This window comes from Gymnogyps californianus, chromosome 21, assembly GCF_018139145.2.
Source record: "Gymnogyps californianus isolate 813 chromosome 21, ASM1813914v2, whole genome shotgun sequence".
In the NCBI taxonomy this organism is placed as follows: domain Eukaryota; kingdom Metazoa; phylum Chordata; class Aves; order Accipitriformes; family Cathartidae; genus Gymnogyps; species Gymnogyps californianus.
Window position 1 is genome coordinate 217121 of NC_059491.1, and position 19757 is coordinate 236877.

The window sequence follows — 19757 nt, forward strand, 5'->3', positions numbered from 1 at the left end:
AACATTTGCCATTCAGTAAATAGAAAATTCAGGCGATGCTAGTTGTGTATCTTACGGCTGTAGCAAAGGAGAGCTGTGCTTACGCGCGAGTGTGTGTGAGAGAGAGCGAGCACGCACACGAGACAGCAAGAGAGACCTTGGAAATAAAATTAATTTCCCGCCAGTGCCAGATTTACAGCTCCTTTTCCGTCTGATGCATAGATCCATTGCGTGCAACGACAGCAACCTCAAAAGAGGCGCCTGTGCACCCTTCCCCTCGCCCCACGTAGCACCCACCCCCTTCCTCCCTGCCCCGATCAGACGACACGTTAGGAGGAGAGGAATCGGCATCTGCGACACGTTTCGGAGTTATTTAAACGTGCCCAATCTCAGTGCAAAGTCTGCAAAGCGAGGGCTGTTGCTGTCAGCTGCGGCAGAGGGTTTCTGCCTCGCAGGCCCCGTTTCATCTGCACCACGGACAAGACCTCAGCCCCCTGCGACACAGATGCTCGGCTCTTCACGCTGGCTGATGTCCGGTGGTTTGACAACCGCTCTCGTGGGTTGGATGCTGACTGGTAATCTGGAGGCGACAGATGCCGTGTCGTGCTCCTGTCCCTGGCATCACCCTGCCGCCTAGATCGCAACCCTTATCTTCTTGTCATCATTGTCTATTACAGCTGCCAATCAAATTATTAAAGAAGTAGTATGTTAGCCAGCACAAAGAAAGCTTTCCCTCCCGTAAGGGTGGCGATGCATTTCTCTTGTTCTAAGCCATTCGTATGCTGACAGATAAACATTTTGTACTTTGAGAGGTCGCACGCAGAGCGCACGATTAGTGTCGGAGCGGTTGAAGAATGCTCAAGCAAAGGCCACCAGAAGACAACCCTCCACGGAGTTCAGCCAGCTGGCACCTTTAGTGGCCCGACAGAAGACGAACATCACCCGCGTTCCTGGGAGCCTGGAAATGGGGTAGGATGAAGTAAACAATTCTGCCTGCAAAGGCATCTTAGCCACAAACTCTGGTGCAGGGACTGCTTTTGTTGTTTAAGAACAGCCCATGAATTTTTCATGTTTCGTTCCTTAATTGATTCATTTTCCCTAGAATGAGGTAAGAACATTAATTATGGTACTGTATAATGACTAAAGGGGGAAAGAAACCTCCTCCTTATAGCTAATGGCTACAATTATAAATGCCATCTTCTGGGTAACATAAAGCGTCCGTGTAGCCGCTGCAATTTGCTAAATCTTTTGTTCCTTGCCCTTGAAGGGGAACTTCTCTATTATGTGCTCAAGATTTGAATCAGGTCACTTAAAAGTAGTTCAGGACAGTGCTTTGGAGACTAAATGCAATATTAAATCTCTCTATTCTCCTAGGTATAGAGATGAACAGGAACAAGGGAGAGGCTTTCACGCTGCCGTCTTTGCGGATGACAGTAAGGAATTGGGAATGTACGTGTCAATGTGCAAGCCGTTACAAAACAAAGCGATACTGTTATGTTAAAAAGCATGCAGCAGACTTAGCACAAGACAAAACATCAAAGGGAAGAATAAAAGGATTCATGTTCAGATCTGCAAGCCTGGATCAAATGCTGAGCCTTAAGGGTTGAATTTTAATCCAAACTCAGGTATTTCAGAGGTCATCATGCTTACTTAAGCCTTGATTGTATAATGCAACTGCCCAAAAAAAGAAGAAAAAAAATAAACCCTTTGAAGCACTGACATCTTTCCTTTATAAATTTTGCTAAATCCAAAGCACACTGTACCCGCTACTAAGAAGAGAATTAACTCTATCCCAGCCGAAACCAGGACAAGACTAATTAACGTGTCATGTATTTTACTTGACCAAAGTACTAGGAAGGGGTGGCTATAAAGCAGATGAGTTAGAAAAGTGAATCACTCAGCTTCCCACACTCTATATAAAATGCTAATACTAAGGATGCTCTTTCTTGCTGTTGTAGTCTCACTCAGAACAAAGCCATCTCCTTTAACAGGAAACAAATCTCCTGTATTTTCATGATACCTAAATAAAACCTGTCTTATCCCAGTAATACTTTGTAATTAATGACCTGAGCCCATTTTCTTCAGCAAAGTGGGCTGCAGGGCAGGGAGTTCAGAAGGTGAAGTTGGAAGCACATCACATTTCGAGGCTTCGGTAACAAAATTTGAGCATGTAGAAGAGAATATGCCTTTCTGGGCAGGTCACATATGGAGAGCATTTATTAGAACTTGCACATCACAAAGTGTTGACATTTTTCCCAGAAGTTCCAGCTGCATTTTTTTATGCTCAGGACGACTTCTGACACTTCTGGATTCATTGTGTCTCAACGTTTCATGATGCAGCGTTTTTAGCACTTCAGTACTACAGGCCCTACCCCAAGTCCGGATTAAGCTGCGCTCAATTTTGTGCCCTCCCAAGGTACTCACCCAAGGTACCAGTGCAGAGACAGTTGTGTGTCCGAGGCTGCGGCTTGGTCTGGTGACTATCGAGGATCTGCTGCACGAGCTGTTCCACCGAGAACCCTGAACTGCTGTTTCCATTGCTGCACGTCCACTTAATGCCATGAACTGCAAAGAGAACAGTAAAACTTCCCATCAGAAACTTCAAAAACACGCCAGAAACCACCAAAAGCCACCCCGAAAGAACAGCAGAAACCCATTCCTGCTGCTTTTTGTCAGAACTGAAGGAGACCTATAGAAAGCGACAGTAATAGTTGTTGTTTTACTATTCTCTGCTCCCTGATATCCATAGGCTTCCAAATGCAATTCCTGGATTAGGTACATACAGAGGAAAAAAACCTCAGCAGAATGCCTTTCTCTATTTCAGTTTGCTGGTAATGGTGGCTCTCTAACTAAGCTAAAAAATTGTAAGGACTATCTGAATAGTGCAGGTAACCTTCATTAAAAACCTGAAAGCAACAAAATACTTGTGTTTCACTGAAGTAAACCAGTACAATTCCAAGGAGCATTTTGGAATCTTTTTCTGTCTAATACGAAAACAAAACTAGTTAGTTTTATAATAAAATCGGCAGCCAAAAAATATGCCAGTATAATAGCAAATACAAACCTTTTGCCAGGTCTTCGTTGTCAGATCCTGGTTGGCAGCAGGGAAGACCGACTCATTTTTTGGGAGTCACTAACAGACACTGTGTGAGTTCCTCCTCAGACTTGGACAACTTTTTAGTAATTTCGGAAAACGGACAGGAGGGTGACGTTGCGGAACATGTTGCAAACTGAAGGTCTCTTTTCTTGGGGACTCTCTTGGCCTGTTAGCTATTTAAATAGGAATGCTAAACTGCATGCACATAAATTATTTGAATAAAGGCGCCCTCTCAGAATTTTTTAGATGCAGAATTGCACATAACAGTGATATTCTCAACCTGGCTTACAATGGAAATAGCATTTATAAAATATTTTCTCTGTGATAACTGACTCAAAGCATCTTCTGTCTCCTTTAATGTCTCTCTAAGCAATTTATATGTGCATATTATTTATTTATCCTTTGCGAGCACTAGAGCTCGCTTGCAGATTTTGGAAAGTGCTGGTTGGTGGCAACATCATTTCCAAGATGTCCCCGTGCCTGGCAGCTCAGGCCTGAAGAGCTGCTTCTTTTCAGGAGTGTCTCTGTCGTACTCTAGCAAAGCAGGTTCCTTGCACGTTGTGTTCTAAAATCCTTAACCAGAATATACCAAATCAAGGTTAAAAGTCCCACGGCCTTCAACTTGGTAGGATTAAGCTCTAAATACACAGACCCCTGCGTGGTGAAGGTCCTCGATGCGAGGTCGTGAAATGCTGGCGACAGCGCATCGGGCTGATAATCACTATACAGCCAGAAGACTCTGGAGCAACAAGCTGTAAGCTGCTTCACGCAAGAAGAAGAGAAGCAAACGAGGGCACGTTTATGACAGCTAATGACCGTTGTCGAAGAGGCAGGACATCGCGTGAATCTCCTGTTCTCCTCTTTGATGCTGCTTATTTAGTATGTCATAAGCAGCCGGTGGAACAGAGTTCCTGCATCTGCTCTGTGAAGCATTTTGATTGCTTTTTTTATCACCTGTTGCTGTGTTGCCTCATCACCCACTGATGTTACTTTGCCTAACAGCATCTCATCTTGGTCTAGTTTTATATTACAGAATTCATATTTTTATTGGCCGGGCCGGATAACTTGCAGAAATATTGTAAATAAGGTTTACAAGTATTCTTCCTCATATCACTACTTAAAGTGCTGCAGTTAGTTTAGTAATGAGTCCCCCTGTGCTTGCTTGACAACCACAGTTATTGTTATCGTACCCAACAGATTTTGCTTTCTAGTAGGTTCACAATTTCGAATTTCCTCTTAACACTCAGTATCTGTTATTATGTCTAAGTTTAAGTTTATATACGCTTACCGCTTCGGTACCTCTGCTCACATTCATTTTATTATTCTAGACACCTTATTCTGTCACATGTGATGTTATGTCTAATAAGTGATGTTCAAATAGCAGTTTTGCAAAAAATACATTGACAGTGAGATTAAAATGCAGTAATGTATTTGGAATACTTGCGGCTATACTATATAAAGCTACTGAACTGTAATTATTACTGAGAGACTTTGCATTAAGCTATTTCCGGTTACTTCAGAAATGCTTTGCTAACGAAGTGAGCTCACATGTGTGTTGCTAGGTATCGAAAGTCTGTTTTACAGCAGCACGTCAGAGTTTGCTCCCTACTGCTGCTAAATCCCGTGATGAGCAGTGTATTGCAGGGGGCAAGCCTGGTAAGTGAATCATGTCTCATGGTTCGTGTATTCATGATGATGGTTCTTAAGTCTGAATCAAGCTGTGAGCTGGAAGCTAAGAAATAACGGACAGCTTTATAGCTGGATACTTATAGTACTATGCCTATTATTTTCAAGTCCTTCCAGTATAACAAAGTCCCATCGTGGATCTATTGCTGCCGAGGAAAGGTCCTTCTCTAGCCTTGCTCCAGCTGATCCTACAGGGCTCCAGCTCCAGCTGCTGTCCACGTGGTGTGACTTTTTTTAGCGCTTATGCTCCCCGTATGTTATGAAGGTTATAAAATAAAAACCCAGTGAAGGGTGACAGATTGCAAAAAAAGAATGTCTGGATCCTTAATGCAAATTACCCGCTGTCTTGGCACATCCAATATGCAGATTTTCTCCCTCCCCCTTTTAAAGAAAAACTCCTGTGAGCTGGTGAGTTGTTAGTACTGAATACCAAATACTATCAAGATGGCTTTTAACATGTCACGCTTGGCTTCCTGACACATAATGAATCAGCAGGAAAGGAGATTTCTATAGGGAAGAAAGTGCATTATGAAAGGAAGGCTAATAAAAAGTACACACACACACACACACACACTCTCTTCCCGTTTCTTAGGGGTTCAAAAAGTGAAACCACTGTAGAACTATGTTTGATTAAATATAGTCATAATGTGGGAACACAAAAAAACAAGGAAAAAAAGACTGAAGCCTAACAGAAATTCTGGGAAGTATTTTAATCTGGATTCCTGTTCAGACTCCTCCTGCACTTCCTTATAATTTAAAATGAAAGCTGTGAACTGCTCCAACACTTTCCAGTGATACCACGAACGGGTCTAAAAGCTGCTGCACTACAGCAGCAACATATTCCTTGCCACGCACCCTCTGCACAGCGCCTGTAGCATTGAGGCAGCGGAGCCGGGGAGAATTACCGGTATTTCCCTATACCCTACATGCTGCTCCTTTGCCCCATTTTGACAGGTAAGGGCCCGTCTCTTGTTTTGTGAGTAACAACGATGACATCTCCCACACGAAACAGGGAAGTTGGATAGACTGACCGAGCTGGAATATTTGCAACAACCGAGGTCAGGTTTCTGTTTGCCTCTCCCTCTCGATGTATCTCAGATGGCCCGCTGCAAACCCTTGCGTCAGAGTCCTGCCCTTGGCTGCTCCCAACCGACACAAAACGCTTTAAAAATCCTACAAGCGCTGACCGTGGCGAGAGGAACGAAAGCCCGCCTCGCTTCCTACATCCCGCTCCACCAAGGGTTGACACCGGGAGGCTGTTTCCATGGCGATGGTCAATTGGAAATGGCAGCCTTGTCCCTTCAATTTTCACCGCGTTGGTGTTGACAGGAGTAAAGGCCTTGCTCGGATTTCTCAGTTCGGCCGGAGGAGATTTCCATTAGATTTATCCTTTCGTATCCAGACACCCGCACACAATTCAGCTTTGATTTTCCAGCCCTCCACTTCCACTCGTTATTGGTTACAAAGGAAAGATTTCCTGACCCTCGCTGCTGGGGATGCAGGCGGGGAAGATCACCTTCCACGTTCGCTGTTTCTTCATGACGCTTCCTGAATTTTAATGTCTTCGTAAGGACTTGTTCAGACGTTTCACTCTTAGCCATTCTTTAAAGAGAAGTCTTTCTTCCAAAATGAGACCTTGCCTTGAAGGTTTGCTCAGGTGCAACGGGATGCTTAAAAGCAAGTGGGAAGTACATGTGGTTCACCTACCCTCAGAGAGGACCGGCAGGACGCGACTCTTCTGGAGCTGCCCGGAGCGAGGCTTCCGCGACTTCTATTTACAGCTAAAGCAATTTTTACTTGCAGCCACCTGAAGTTCACGGCTGCTCACCCATGAAAGGACAGCGCCGAAGCTAACCCTCTCCAACCGTTCTCCTAAGCCACCTACGCGGTACTCACCTGCAACACAAAGCAGATCGCGCTAGGAGTTCTTGCCGTCGACAGCGTCAGTCGGGACAGAGCGGCTGTCGCCGGGCCGTTCCCTTCCACAAGACTCGGAATTCCCGATCCCAGTTGCTAACCAGCCCCGCTGTCGAGCTCCGGAACGGTGCGAGGCGTGATCAAGGCGCGGAGGTGCCCGGCCCGGCTCGCTCCGTTCCGTTCGCACCGACAGCTCCGCAGAGCGAACCGCCGGCGCCGCGGGCAGCCCGGAGCGGCCAGGCCAGCACAGCTCCCACGGCCCGCCACCGCGGCCAGCTCCCTCCTCCGCCCGCGCCTCACGGGCATCGCCACCGGCCCCGGCCCCGTCCGGCGGACCGGCTGCCGCCCCGCGCCGCCAGGTGGCGCCAGCGGATAAGGAACGGGCGGCGGCGGCAGCGGCGGCGGCAGCGGCGGCGTCTCGGGACCGGCCCGGCGCCGCGACCCGGGCGAGCAGGGGAGGGGACGCGGGTGCCGCTGCCCGCCGGTGCACCCGCACGGGCTCCTGCAAGCCCCGCGCAAGCCTATCGCCGGTTTTTACGGGGTTTCTTTCTCCCCCCCCCCCCCCCCCCAATTTCTTTTCGCAAAAACCGTGCCGGGCGATTTTGGGGAAACCAGTCTTCACAAGCAGGGCACACCAGAAAGCCCAGCGCTTGCAGCCCGTCTGCTGGGCTTCCAGCTCTTCCAGCGGCACCGCCCGGGACCGGTCTCCGCGGCTTCGCCGTAGCTCTCGTTGGGCGGTCAGAAGCCGTCCCACCCACGGGGACAATTACGATCATTTTTTACCATCTTGGTGGAACTGCCAGGAAAAGAGGACCGCCGCCTTAGTAGATGCTCTAGTATCGAGTCTGACAGTTACTACTGCTGAATGCTGGGAGGGGAGATGAAATACTAAGGAAGAACAGAAAATAAAGGCTGGTGTGGCCACGGCATCCTCAGAGAGGTTCTGTAATTGCTGCATCGGGTTTAATATCCAGCTTTTAGGGGGGCAGGAAACTCTTTGGTTTAGCTTTCCTCAAGCTGATTTCCATTACTGCCAACAGCCCGGTTCATGCTGCATTACTATCAACACTCAGTTTCAGCTAGTGGGATTATTGCACTGTGTATCTCCAAATGCAGCTGAACGACTGCCCAAAGCACCAGGTGAAAAACAGTCGCTAACTTTGTTCTTTTGGCAAAATGGAACTTTCTACAGTAGGTAAAACTCGCCCGTGAGGGAAACCACGTTTCCTCAGGAGTGGCCCATACAGGCATGGGAACAAGCTCCTCTGGGGACATAAAGGCCACCGCAGATCTAAGAGGCAGAGGAAGGGTGCAATTCTTGCACGTGGCCCCTGTTTAGAGCAGCACACCTGCAGTAATGACAGGGTTAAGAGATGCATCTTGGTGAGAAGATGAGAAACCCAGCAGGTGGCCGATACTGGCTGTGTGAATGGGAGGTAGCAAAGTCCGAGTGGCCAGCGGGATATGAGAACCTATCTAGCACCTACTAGTGTAGTCTCTTTTTAATGAAAAAACCACAGCCAATTATAGTAACACGTAAGTACTATTCCAGCAAAACTGGACCTCTGCATTACTAAAACCAAACTCTTTTAAAGAATCCAAGTTACTTTTTACGTGGAGGTCAGTTGGAACTAAGCTGGCAAGCTTCAGTGTCTGTTGCGGGTCACTTTGTAGCTCTGACAAACTGGTTGGGGAACGGTAAAAACCATCCCACGTAGCATTTTTGTACAACTGATCTTTTAAGATTAAATATAAAGAACCCCTTAAACACAATTACTGAAATAGAATATAAATCTAAGTCAAGATAAAAATACCCAACAACTCAATTCTTCAAGCCACATTAATGCTGATTACCGCTATTTAAACTTCATTCTGGGCTACAAGCGATTAATGCCCTCTCCAGTTGCGACAACACAGGGATGCAGTTTCAGGTCACCTCCAAGAGCCCCAGATCGTTTCATTTACACAGAACGGAGAGAACTGGTGACGCCAGGGAGAGGCAAGAGCTGCCTGTGCCCAAAGGTAGTAAGTGTGACGGGTGCCACGTGAAACCCCCAGTTTCCCCAGCTGTGGCTGCGTGCAGGCGGCATGAGCAGGAGCAATCAGTTTCCAAGCAGCAGAGGAATGAAAAGAGCTTTTTTCCCAAAGAAAGATAGCTCTTAATCATAGTGGACCTGAAACAAGGATTGCAACGTAGCACCAGCTGTGAGCTTGTAACTCATACTTTGCCAGCTGAGGGATGAGAAAGCCAAAAGGGGATGATTTGGAGAAACCCCCAACATGAGCTGGCCCACAATTTGCTGATCATATGGAGTTTATACACAGAATTCTGCTGTGCTGGATTCTGCCACTGCATTTTGCTTTTACCACCAGATGCCTCTAAGGACATCTGCTAATCTGTTCAGAGAAATCTCAAAGCGAGACTATAACGGGGCACAAGAGGGGGGAAAAACTGAAAGCAACGCCAAATTGAGGCCCATTCTTCATACCAGGCATCCTGAAATGACTTACAGGTGTCTCAGACAACGTTCCTGCAGATCTTTCATGTATTATCGCTATTCATTTTGCACAAACGTCCCGAAAGATTGCATTCATACAGAAGCAACACACACGATGACCCTTTTGATTCAGACAAGCAGTTAGGACGCTGCCGACAGTCAGATTATCACAGGTCTGCCATCAGCAGCAGGATGTTTCAGTGGAGGCTTTACAGCCCTCCCTGTGCTCCCTGACCACGCTTACACCCCTAAGACAAGGCGCCCCATCTCCTAGCCTGGAAGGAGAGAGGAATCATCCTGCTGGAGGTCACGAATAGTGTACCCAGCCCTTCCAGGCTCCTCTGCTTCCGTCTCAAGGACTGCCAAACTGAGGTCTGACAAGCCAACAGTGACAGTCCAGACAGGACAATCAGGAGGTCATGGATGTGCCAGCGTGAAGGCAGGTGACAAATACATCAGAACTAAACCAGAAATCCAAAGCCACGAAAACTGAAGTCGGGCTGATTAATTAATTATTTACGGTCTCAACTCGGTTGGAGATGTTGAAAAAACCCCAAATCCTCAGAGCATCTGCAGTGAGTATTTACCTTTCATGGATGCTCAGATGGGTTAATTTCAGTCTCTTAATTAGTTCAGAGACCAGCTATGTTAGAACAAGTGAATGGTGTTTCCACCCTGAGAAGGTATGTCTTCATCCATCCATAACCACCAGCGCAAGCACAGCCACAGCATTAGGAAAAAGCACCTCGGAAGCCAGTCAAGAAGCTCTGGGTTCGCAGAGCTCTCCTTCAAGACCAAGACAGGAGGAGCCGCCGCTCAGCAGCCCAGACCTCAGCGCGCCGCTCCGCTCACGAAGGCGATGCAGTCTGGTACCAGGAGCCTGTGCCCGGCCCGGCTGCCTGCTGAACACTTGCTGAAGCCTGGACTGACTTTGGGATGACGCAGCAGGGAAGGAAGAGGGAGCTGAGTGAACCATGGATGCAAGAAATGCGAGCAAACTCGCTGCTCCTCCCAGTCAGGGTCTCTCGGCATTTCAGGAAAAACAGTTTGATGTATTTGTCTGGCTCGGGCTCTCAGACCGATGCCTCTCTCTCTGCCAGCCATCTGCCACATCACTTTTAGTTCTCCAGGCACACACGGCCAAGAGAACGTGCTCCCAGCCTTTGGCTGCCACACCATTGACTCTCCGCTCTCCTAGATTCTGATATAAAAGCTTTAATACCTGACAGAGGTCAAAAGCTTTAATACCTGACTCCGGTGCAGGCTGAGTAGGACTTGAGCAAAGAGCACTTGTTCTCAGCGAGTCAAGAACTGGACGCTGTCACTAGCCTCTGCCCAGGAGGAAGCATTTTCCCCAAAGGCAGAACTAGTATCAGCTTCTCCTCCTACTTCTGAATGACACCAATGGTCTGAAACAGGATGGAAAAACCTCCCCGCAGGTACAGCATTCGACCTCGGACCTCCACGCACACCCTGGCTGTATCATCACTAACTTGTCTTAAACGTGACATTCTCATGAAAAACGGCAACCAAGAAAACAAAAGAATCAACAAAAACCTCACACAGCTTCCAAGTCCAGAGGAATAAAACTAGATGAACTGCAACACAGAACAGGTAAAAGGGTGAGACTGTCACTTCACCAGCGACACCACGCACAACGCTTTAAATCATGGACAAATCTGCTTTAGGGCAGAGAAATTTAGAAACATCAGGCAATCAAACTGTGAAGTCTGCGAAAGAATGTGATTAATGCAAAAATGTGATGAAACTAATGTGCTTGGCTCCAGAATTTCATGGCACACCCAATACTGGAACCAAATCTGATGGCTTCTTGGCGAGCAGTGCCCCTCTGTGTTCCCTGAACACGGATATCCATGTCCTCTTTGTTTTCTAGGTCTGATCAGAATCTAAAGCTTTTATTTTAGCTACATTTCTAAGGATGCATTTCCCAGGATATGTACCCATAAACAGAGACATGTACATGCATATATACTCTGAATAATTGCGCAGAATTTCACTCTTCCCTCCTGAGACATAAAAGAGCCAAGTGTTATTAAATTTATGGCGAATTCGTTGTAGTTTTCACATAATTTTCTTGATGCACTGCAGATTTTTTAACAGGCTGCCACTTCCTCTCCTGTTTAATGTTAAGGTACTTGTCCAGTCTCAGCTACACCTTCAACATCGCGGATTTCTGTTTCAGGTTCTCGGTCCCAGGGGCATTATTCTGTTTAGCAAATGTGTCATTTTCTCTCTTCTGCTTGTCTTCTGCCCTCCAACTTTGCGTGGAAAAGGAATACATGGGCCTGCAGGGCTCGGGATGCGACACAGGAGCGGTGCAAACTCAGATTACTAACGCTGCGGTCAGCGCGAGACTCATCTTTCACTGACGGTTGAGACACATCAGAATGTACTTCATGGCTGTGACCTCTAATTATGGAAAGCTGGGCATGACACCAGCGTCCGACTGAGGGCAGGGGTGAGGGAGAAAAGCAAGCAGACCTGGGATTTGTTGACTCAGATGCAAGCACCTAGATTTGGTATTGTGGCTCCTGCAGTTAATTTTCTCTTGCTTACAGACCCACGTTATGCCTAATCTTTCTTTCATTGCAAAAAGATGTTTGCGTGCACATTGGGACATATTCTCCAGGGGAAGACATACAATATAACTGTGATGTGAAAGAAAATATTATACTCCAAGGCGGATGCAGAGAGGTTCAAAGAACTGCCTGTTTGCAGAGCAAACTTCCCGATCACCCGGCGCACCTAAGCAGCCTTCTCTTTAGACTGCAAAGTTCAGAACAGTAGTAAACGATACCCACCCTGAAAACACTCAGCTCCACAGAGTCCGTCTGTAAGCAACAGCGACCCATTCCGATCTGACATTGAACCACACGAACATGAGTGCCCTTGGGGGAAACCTACCTGCCAATACTGCAAAGGCTCTTCGCAAGCAAGTCGGTGCCTACAAACGGCACGTGAAAATGCAAGACCATAGGTACAATTTTTTCCCAGGGTGTGGAGGGGACCTTTTTTGGGACGTGACCTTTTTTGGGACGTGACCTTTTTTGGGACAGTCTGGGCAGCTCTCGTACCACGCATCCCAGAAATGTTGAATATTGGGAAGAAAGAAAGTGCACGCAGATGCAAGTTCAGTTTGACGGTGACAAATGACTCCTTCACAGGGACAGTTGGTGGCAGTGAGAGACATCGTACTCTAAATTAACCCTTCGTAAAGCAAAAGAGCAAAAAAGCTCCAGATACTCACACATCGGTTTGAGCTGTCCGATGAGTTCCTCTTTTGTCCACTTTGCCCATTCCTTCTTGTCTGTGTTTATTGAGCACAAGATGGGGCCGCATGGTTTCCCGCAGTCCTCGATGGCAGGGACGTTCAGGTAGTGCACCAACACGATGTCTGGGTTCTGCAGGAAGAGCAGAGCAGAAGTTATGTCCTTGGGCCTCTCCCCTGCTCCGGGCTCTCTGCATTTATCTTTCTAATTAAAACTACGACAGAAAGCATCATAATTAGATCCCAGTATGTACCAGATGCCCCCAAGATCAGAGCTGTTCTTTAAAAGAGGTGGCAAAAGACGAGGCACGACAGAGTTTGCACGCAGCTTCCCCCCCATCCCGAGCGCCCTTTGCTCGCGACTCTCCTGCTCCCCTTGTGTGCTCAGGGTGAACCTTTTTTCCAACCCGTACACAACAGCGAATACTTGCAAGAGTGCTGCAAACACCAGTCGCAACAAACACCAGGTAATTTGCTTTGGTTTAAGGAACCTGCGGTCTGTTTGATCCAATGCTTTCATCGGTTCTGGCCCACATCGGGCTATTTTGAATATATGGAAATTCACCTGTGAACATCAGTAACAGCCACGCTTTCTGTACGGCAGCAGAAAGAGGGAGGGAAGAGCCAAAGAGGCTCACAAACAGTATGACAGAGTGCCCCAAGGACAGACTCTTTTCAGACAAGCCCGCGATTTCTTGTCTTTTGAAGATCTTGCAGCTTTGCGATGAAAACAGCGAGCTGCGGAAGGTCGGGACTGGAAGAGACCGTGTTCTTTGCAGAACTGCTGCAGAACAACTGCGAGGCGCTCGCTCCCGCAGGGCTGTTTAACGCTCCCCTCTCTCCCCATGCACCTTCTTACGGGGGCTGAGAGAGGGGATGCAACACCGCTTTGACGCACTGCGGCGCCGTCCCACTGACACAGACGTTTCAAGTAGGGAGCTGAGCAGCGTGTTACCACCCTGCGAGCAAATGAATCATCTTAACAGCAGCAACAGAAACAACTCCGCTAGTTTCCCAACAGCATCCCAGGGAGATTGTACAATAGATAATAACAAGATTGAGAAGCTGATTTCTTTCCCTTAAGTCATTTACTCCTAAGTTCACAAACTTTAATGACTGCTTTGGAATTATTTATAAAAATAAATAGGATAATGGCGTAATTAAAACTCTAATGATTCATTAATGCTGTTAGAGCCCTGTTCTGAGTGGGAGAGGGAACACAAGCCATCACTCGTTTGCAAAGGTTGTGCTAATGGGAGCACTTGCTTAGGAAACCCGCAGAGGGCTGGAGCAGTACGTGGACACCCGCACCAAGGAAAGACCAGCGGAAGGTAACTTCTGACAGGCAAAACACAGCACCGAGGCCAGGCCTGGCGTGCCGGGCAGCCCCGCTGGAGCCAGCCCAGGGCAGGGGCAGGGGCAGGAGCAGGGCAGCACTCGCCGCTGCCGGGCGCGGGGGTGACCATGCAGCCCCTCGTACGCGGGGAGCATCCTGCACCTCCCGAGATGAGGGGGCAGCTGGTTGTGTCTCCCGGCTCCCTGAGGCTTGCCAAGGCGGTGCTGGCAGCTGAAAGGCCACCCCTTCACGTGGCACCCGCGTACAGCAGCGTGACAAGCACAGCGGCCCTACGGAGCGTGCCCTCCCTCCGCCTGCATCCCCTTGCACGCTGGTACCCAGCGGGGCTTCAGTAACCAGATGCGTCCCTCTGTCTGGAGGAGAAGCTCTCTTTTAAGTTAGGAAGACATGCAAGCAGGAACTCGCTTTTTTTACCCTCTATTGATGAAAACTGCAAGCGGGGGATTTTCAGTGAAGATTCTGTGAGGCTGCAGTATCAAATTCTTGCAGCCTGCGTTAAAAAGAGTTGTATTGCACAGGGAAGAGGCAAGGAAACCTAGTAAGGAACTGCTAACAACTTCTTTTGGAGCAGTTTTGGAAAGCGCTAAAGCAAAGAAAACCGTCGGCTCTTCTATTCCTGAGATTCTCCTGGAGACCAACAATTGGACCTTTCATGTGCAATTTTCACATGTTCAAAGCCTTCCGTTTCCCAGGGCACACCTGCCCCAGACGAGAGACAGCCAGAGAAGGACACGTTAAAACACCGCATCCTCTCCTTCCAGACCGCAGTACAAATCCTCATGTCACCACGCAAAACGGAGCCACGTCTTCCTTTCAGCTTTCCTGTTTTAGCCTTTAAGGGCGACGGAGGCGACAGCCGGGCTCCTGGGGAATTAACGGGGTGGCTGAGCCGCTTCCAACACGACCGGACAACGCTGCTCAGGACTGGGGAGGTGAGGAAGGGGAGGTCTGAAACATTACAGTCCTCATGCATAATGCAGAAAAGATTCAGATAATAAAAATGATTACCTATACACCCAAATAGTCTCCATCAGCTAATTTAACGTAATTAGTGATTTAGATGATGAAGTAATAAAAAGTAATATGCTTCAGAGATTTCGTGTAGAAACACCTCTTGCTCTGAGAGAAGTTTCAAAGAAGAGAGCAAGGACACGCTACTGCCGCGGCGCTGGGCGACTCGGCAGTTCTGCAGATGCTTCTTCCTTCGCTTCAGATAAACTGTATTTTTCACAGCCTGATAGTGCCTGTTTGTCACCAGGCAAGTCAGGGTGACGGGGCTTCCTAGCTTCATTGCAGCAGAAGCAAGTGGACCTCAGCAGCGGATTGGCACTGGCATTTACGCTTTTTCTATATAAAAGCATATAAAATAAACACAAACCCAACAGGTTTGTTCCTTATGTCTACATCTGAAAGTTGACCTCAGATTGGCAAGTCTCATGAATGCCAATCTACCTACTAAACTGAAATGTTCTGACGCAAATTAAGAGAATACGTATGTTTCGGAAAACTCTAAATCAGCCGAGAATCACTATTTCTTTGTGGAGACCTACCAGTAGAACAAGAGAGATGTGAAAGACTAAAAGAAAAATTACAAATGTAACTTCCATGCGGGAAACGCGCCAGGAGAGCAGACATGCCACAGCAGAAACCCTTCCCCTGGGTGGCAGGGAATTCCTACAGGGAGCCCTGGACTGGGCTGCAGACGGCTCTGGAAACGTGCCCGTCGGAAAGCCGCCCGTCGTTTCAGTGCCCAGAACCTCTGCAGAGCTGCTCCGCTTCCCACGCCTCCGAGTCAAAGTTGCTGCCGTCTGTCCCTGACCTGGGCAAGGCTCCTCGGCACGCGGCACCCGAGGCATCTAGTCCGCCTCCTCGGCAGGATCTCCTTCGGGTAGCGGAGGAATTTGTTCCGCTATCCCTGGCGCTGCAGGGTAAGCAGGAGACGGCACAAGAAGTGGTTAAAAAAAACCCACAAAAAGCTGTTAGTTTTGATAAAGAAAAATGCAGCTGCAACATCTGTCTGACTCTTGTTTGCAGCTTCATCAGCACTAAGTGGTCAATAAATCAGACTGGCATGGCGTTACGTTTCTCCCATGGCTTAACCATTAATCTAGTGCCAGTTCTCATGAAAAATGAAGGAGAAGGACCATGTGATAGTGAAAGTGTATACATTATCCAGAAAGTAATAATAGCACGTAATGGCGCTGCAGACCTCCCTCCCAGCATGATTGCTGGAGCAGCGAGGCAGCCTCCCTGTGCTACTCGCTACACGCTATTTAAATTAACCAAGTAAATCAGCTATTGTTTGTTCCACTAGCCCACTCCATGTTCATATTTTTCACATTAGCAGAAACACAAAGCTGAAACAAGCCGGGCTGCTCCAGCCCCCCGATTCCGGCAGGTGGGGAGGGCAGAAATGCAAAGAAAAGCGCGGCCAGCCTGTGAAGGGCTGATTAATGCTCGGACGAAGGAACGGCAGGTACCACCAGCGCTCCAAGCCGGCAGGGCTGCGGGGGAAACCTTCCTCTCATTTCAGCAAGCGCCTTCTGCTTGCTCGTTACTACCCAAAGTCAGTGCCCCACGCGAGGGGAGGTCTCCCTTCTCAGGCAGGGCAGAATGATCACAGAAAACCTCTCCCTTCTTGCTGTCCCCATCCCAAAGCATGCTTTTTTTGTTCTGTTCTTTTTTTCTTTCAAAAAGCAAAAATCAAAAGCCATTTCTGGCCAGCTTTCAGCTGCTCTTCAGCTGCTCAGCAATGGCAATCAGCTCAAGGCTAAATCTCACTGGCGAGGGCTTCCAAATCACCGATGACCACAGCTGAAGATATTCTATTTGGAAAAATACCTCTGAGCTGAAAGTTTTGCATTTGTGCTCCCTGCTGGAAGGATGAAAGGAAATAAATCATCCTCAGGGACGATGAGCATCGGGGAATTTAATCCCAGCCACCCTGCAAGGAAATTACCCCCAAATACAGCCCTGGGTCCCGGGAGCACTAGCCATTAGCTCTGCTCCGCTGTGCAGCCAGTCGCCCTGGCTTTCGCTGGATACCTGTGTTATTGCTGTTGTGTCGAACTTGCAAGGTGCTATGCATTATTAAAAACATGGAAGGTGAAACCAACCTTTTCGGGCCCTAACGGCTAAACCACGATGCAAAAGGGCAGAAGGAGCAGAGGAGCGTGGCAGGGGGACGCAGAGGCGGCTCCTGTGCCCCCCTCCCTCCCCTTTCACCCCTGAAACTATAAAAGGGTTTTTTCTTTTCTGACGGGTATTCATTCATGAGGTTTACTTTGTATTCCTCAAACCATCCAAAAGGTTGAAAAGGAATCTCAGCTTTCTGGGAACACAATTCACATGCATCGCTGTGGGGTGACTGGATTAATACCTAAGAGATTATCACCCAGAAAAAGATAATACAAAAAGGTTTCCATGGTTTTGAGAGGCTGCCATTACGTGATGCTTCAGTACCCACAGGTAACTTAGAGATAGGCACTGGGAGTGTCTATGTATCGTCTGTATATTATCTAAAAACAAACCAAGGAATGAAACCATTCCCAGACATACGGAGGTGCGGATGATAGAATCTTCTGCTATTTATAGCAGCGTCTATCTGGAGGGTTTCCTCTGGATTTTTAATGGTTTGAGAGCGGAGCCTGGGATATCTGAAGTACAAGGCACAAATACACAACACAGACACAGAAGTAGCAGGATTTTTTCCTTTCCAGAGACTAAATGCTAGCTTCGGACAAGATTACTGGTTTGAATCCCAGCAATTTCTTTATCCTTGAACTAATTTCTAATTGAGATCATAGAATATATTAATTTTTCACACTAACAGTGAAAACCAAAAAATCTAACATTGACTTTAAACGCACAACCCATTGCCTTAAGTTATCTTGAGCTGGGCACGTTTAATTAGGGAGAACGGGACAATTAACAGACAGGTAGCAGAGCTCTGGCACCCAAGAGCTGAAGCACCGGAGCACCTGGAAGAGAGGGAGACCCCAGAGCCGGACACAAAAGCAGAACTCATGCTGCAGAGCAGGACCCCTTTTGCTGGGAAATCCATCTTAGCCTGTGCAGCTCTTTGAATTAACCTCATATCCTATGCCTCCAGCTGCATGAAAGAGCTGGTGGAACTTATGTCCCTTCAAAAGCTTCCTCAGGAGGAGAGGACACCTGGGGTCAGCTCGGCAGAGAGAGACATCGGTGCATATATGGTTTTAAACCTGGTTAAATCAGCATCCTGATACGCACCGGCTCAGGAGCGGTTGCTAGGTGTCATCGTCCTTGCCTGGGCACAGGAGCACCAGGTCCCCTCCGGGGCAGCGGCCGTCCCCTCCATCGCCACCGCCGCCGCAGCCTGGCCACGCCGGGAGTCGCAGGATTTACACCCTATGGATACCACAGGTACCGCCAAAGGTCGGTCAGCCCATGACTCCAGAAGAGAGTCATTTTCCCAGTTTGTCAGCCCAAAGCCTTTTGAGTTTTTTTTGTTTGCTTAAATTCACTAATTTTTGAGACAAGAGACTGCCGACAGGCCGATACAGCTCCACGTACCGCAAACGAGGGAACGATGAATCGTGAAGGGCTTGGAAGGCTAAAAAATGATTTCGACCCTCATGTAATTATAAGAGTGAGATTTCCTGCAATTATTTAAAGGGAATCAAGATTTAATAGGGCTGTATGCTTTATAATGTGCTCCCCAGTTCCTCTTCAATATCTTGGTAAGGGAAGATAGAGTATAATCACGAAAGTAACCGTACTCTGTTCTACATTTCATGTCTCAAAAGAATGACTAGGGGGTACAGAGCCACCACAGGGCAGGGTTTGGATTAGAAAAATACAGGTTTTCCTTTTGTTATTGTCTTCTTTAATCCTTCTTTATCTTTCTTCTTCCTCTGGCTGCTCCTGGCATCCCTTGATAACCTGTACGTTTCTCCCAATAACAAACGGTGCCTGTCCCGTCCCTATGACACCAACGACACGGGCAAATCCCCGTTGCTCCTCGGGAGCACTGCTCTCAGGTCCCTAACAGCCCGCCTGCAAAGAGCATCCCTGGCTGAAACGCTGGTTTGTCCTCCACGTGCTGGTGGTGACACCTGAACACAAACAGGAGCGAGAGCCCCGTCCCGAGCACCTTCTCCTTGAGGCTTGCAGAAGCGTCGCCTGTGGCAGATCTCCGGCAGAGCCGAATGCAGAGGATCCCGCCGGACGATCTCGGGAGAAGGCAGCAGGGGAGCAGAAATGGTCCTGAAGTCTTTCTCTCCCCCTTAAAAGAAAGGGCCAGGGTGGTGTTCAGGATTTAACAATACAGGTGGTTTGATTTGAATTGCCCCAAGACAACCCCAGAAACAAGCGGAGTCCTGTCCAGGGAAAAGTCAGGAGATTGCTGAATAAGCTTTTCTTTGTAGGCGAGCCTGGCAGCAATCCCGTGGGGTTACAAACGGCACATGGACCAGCCCGGTCATCATCAGGCAGCATTCAAGTAGTGCAAGCAGCAAAGTAAGAGAGCCTTAATATAGAACAAATACCAAACACTTACTAATACATCATCAAATGTGATATATTTGAAGGTATTTTATATACCAAGAGCTGCCTCTGAATACTCCTGGGGATCATGTTTATTTAACATGCACTTTGAAAGATACAGAAAAATACAGCGCTGTAATTCCCGGCCTCCAAAGTTCCAAAATTGATTGGAATTGATTCCAAGAAATTGATTTCCGAGTTGCTTATTATCTTTCATAGCAATACCTCTTGTGCTAGTAAAAGGTATAACAGAAGGACGATACCGCACGACTAGTAGCGTGCAGCAAAATAAAACAAAAGGCACTTCTCTTTCTCATGCAGGTATTATTCTTCTGGATAATGGAAATTTCTTTTCATCTGTGTCACCGCTCCCAGCTGGAAGCTTTAACTTACACGGGCAGCTGACAG

General features: G+C 47.9%; 1 protein-coding gene across 3 annotated transcripts in view; it reads right to left on the bottom strand.

The window, feature by feature from the left end:
• The window catches only part of CAMTA1 (calmodulin binding transcription activator 1), a 314118-nt gene that overhangs the window by 49815 nt on the left and 244546 nt on the right, over window positions 1-19757 (bottom strand). For all 3 annotated transcript variants that reach the window (XM_050909538.1, XM_050909535.1, XM_050909537.1), the window contains exons 6-7: window positions 12446-12599; window positions 2404-2544 (exon numbers count right to left, since the gene is read on the bottom strand). In XM_050909538.1, the coding sequence (XP_050765495.1) occupies window positions 2404-2544; window positions 12446-12599 (295 nt within the window). The remainder of the gene's footprint in view (window positions 1-2403; window positions 2545-12445; window positions 12600-19757) is intronic.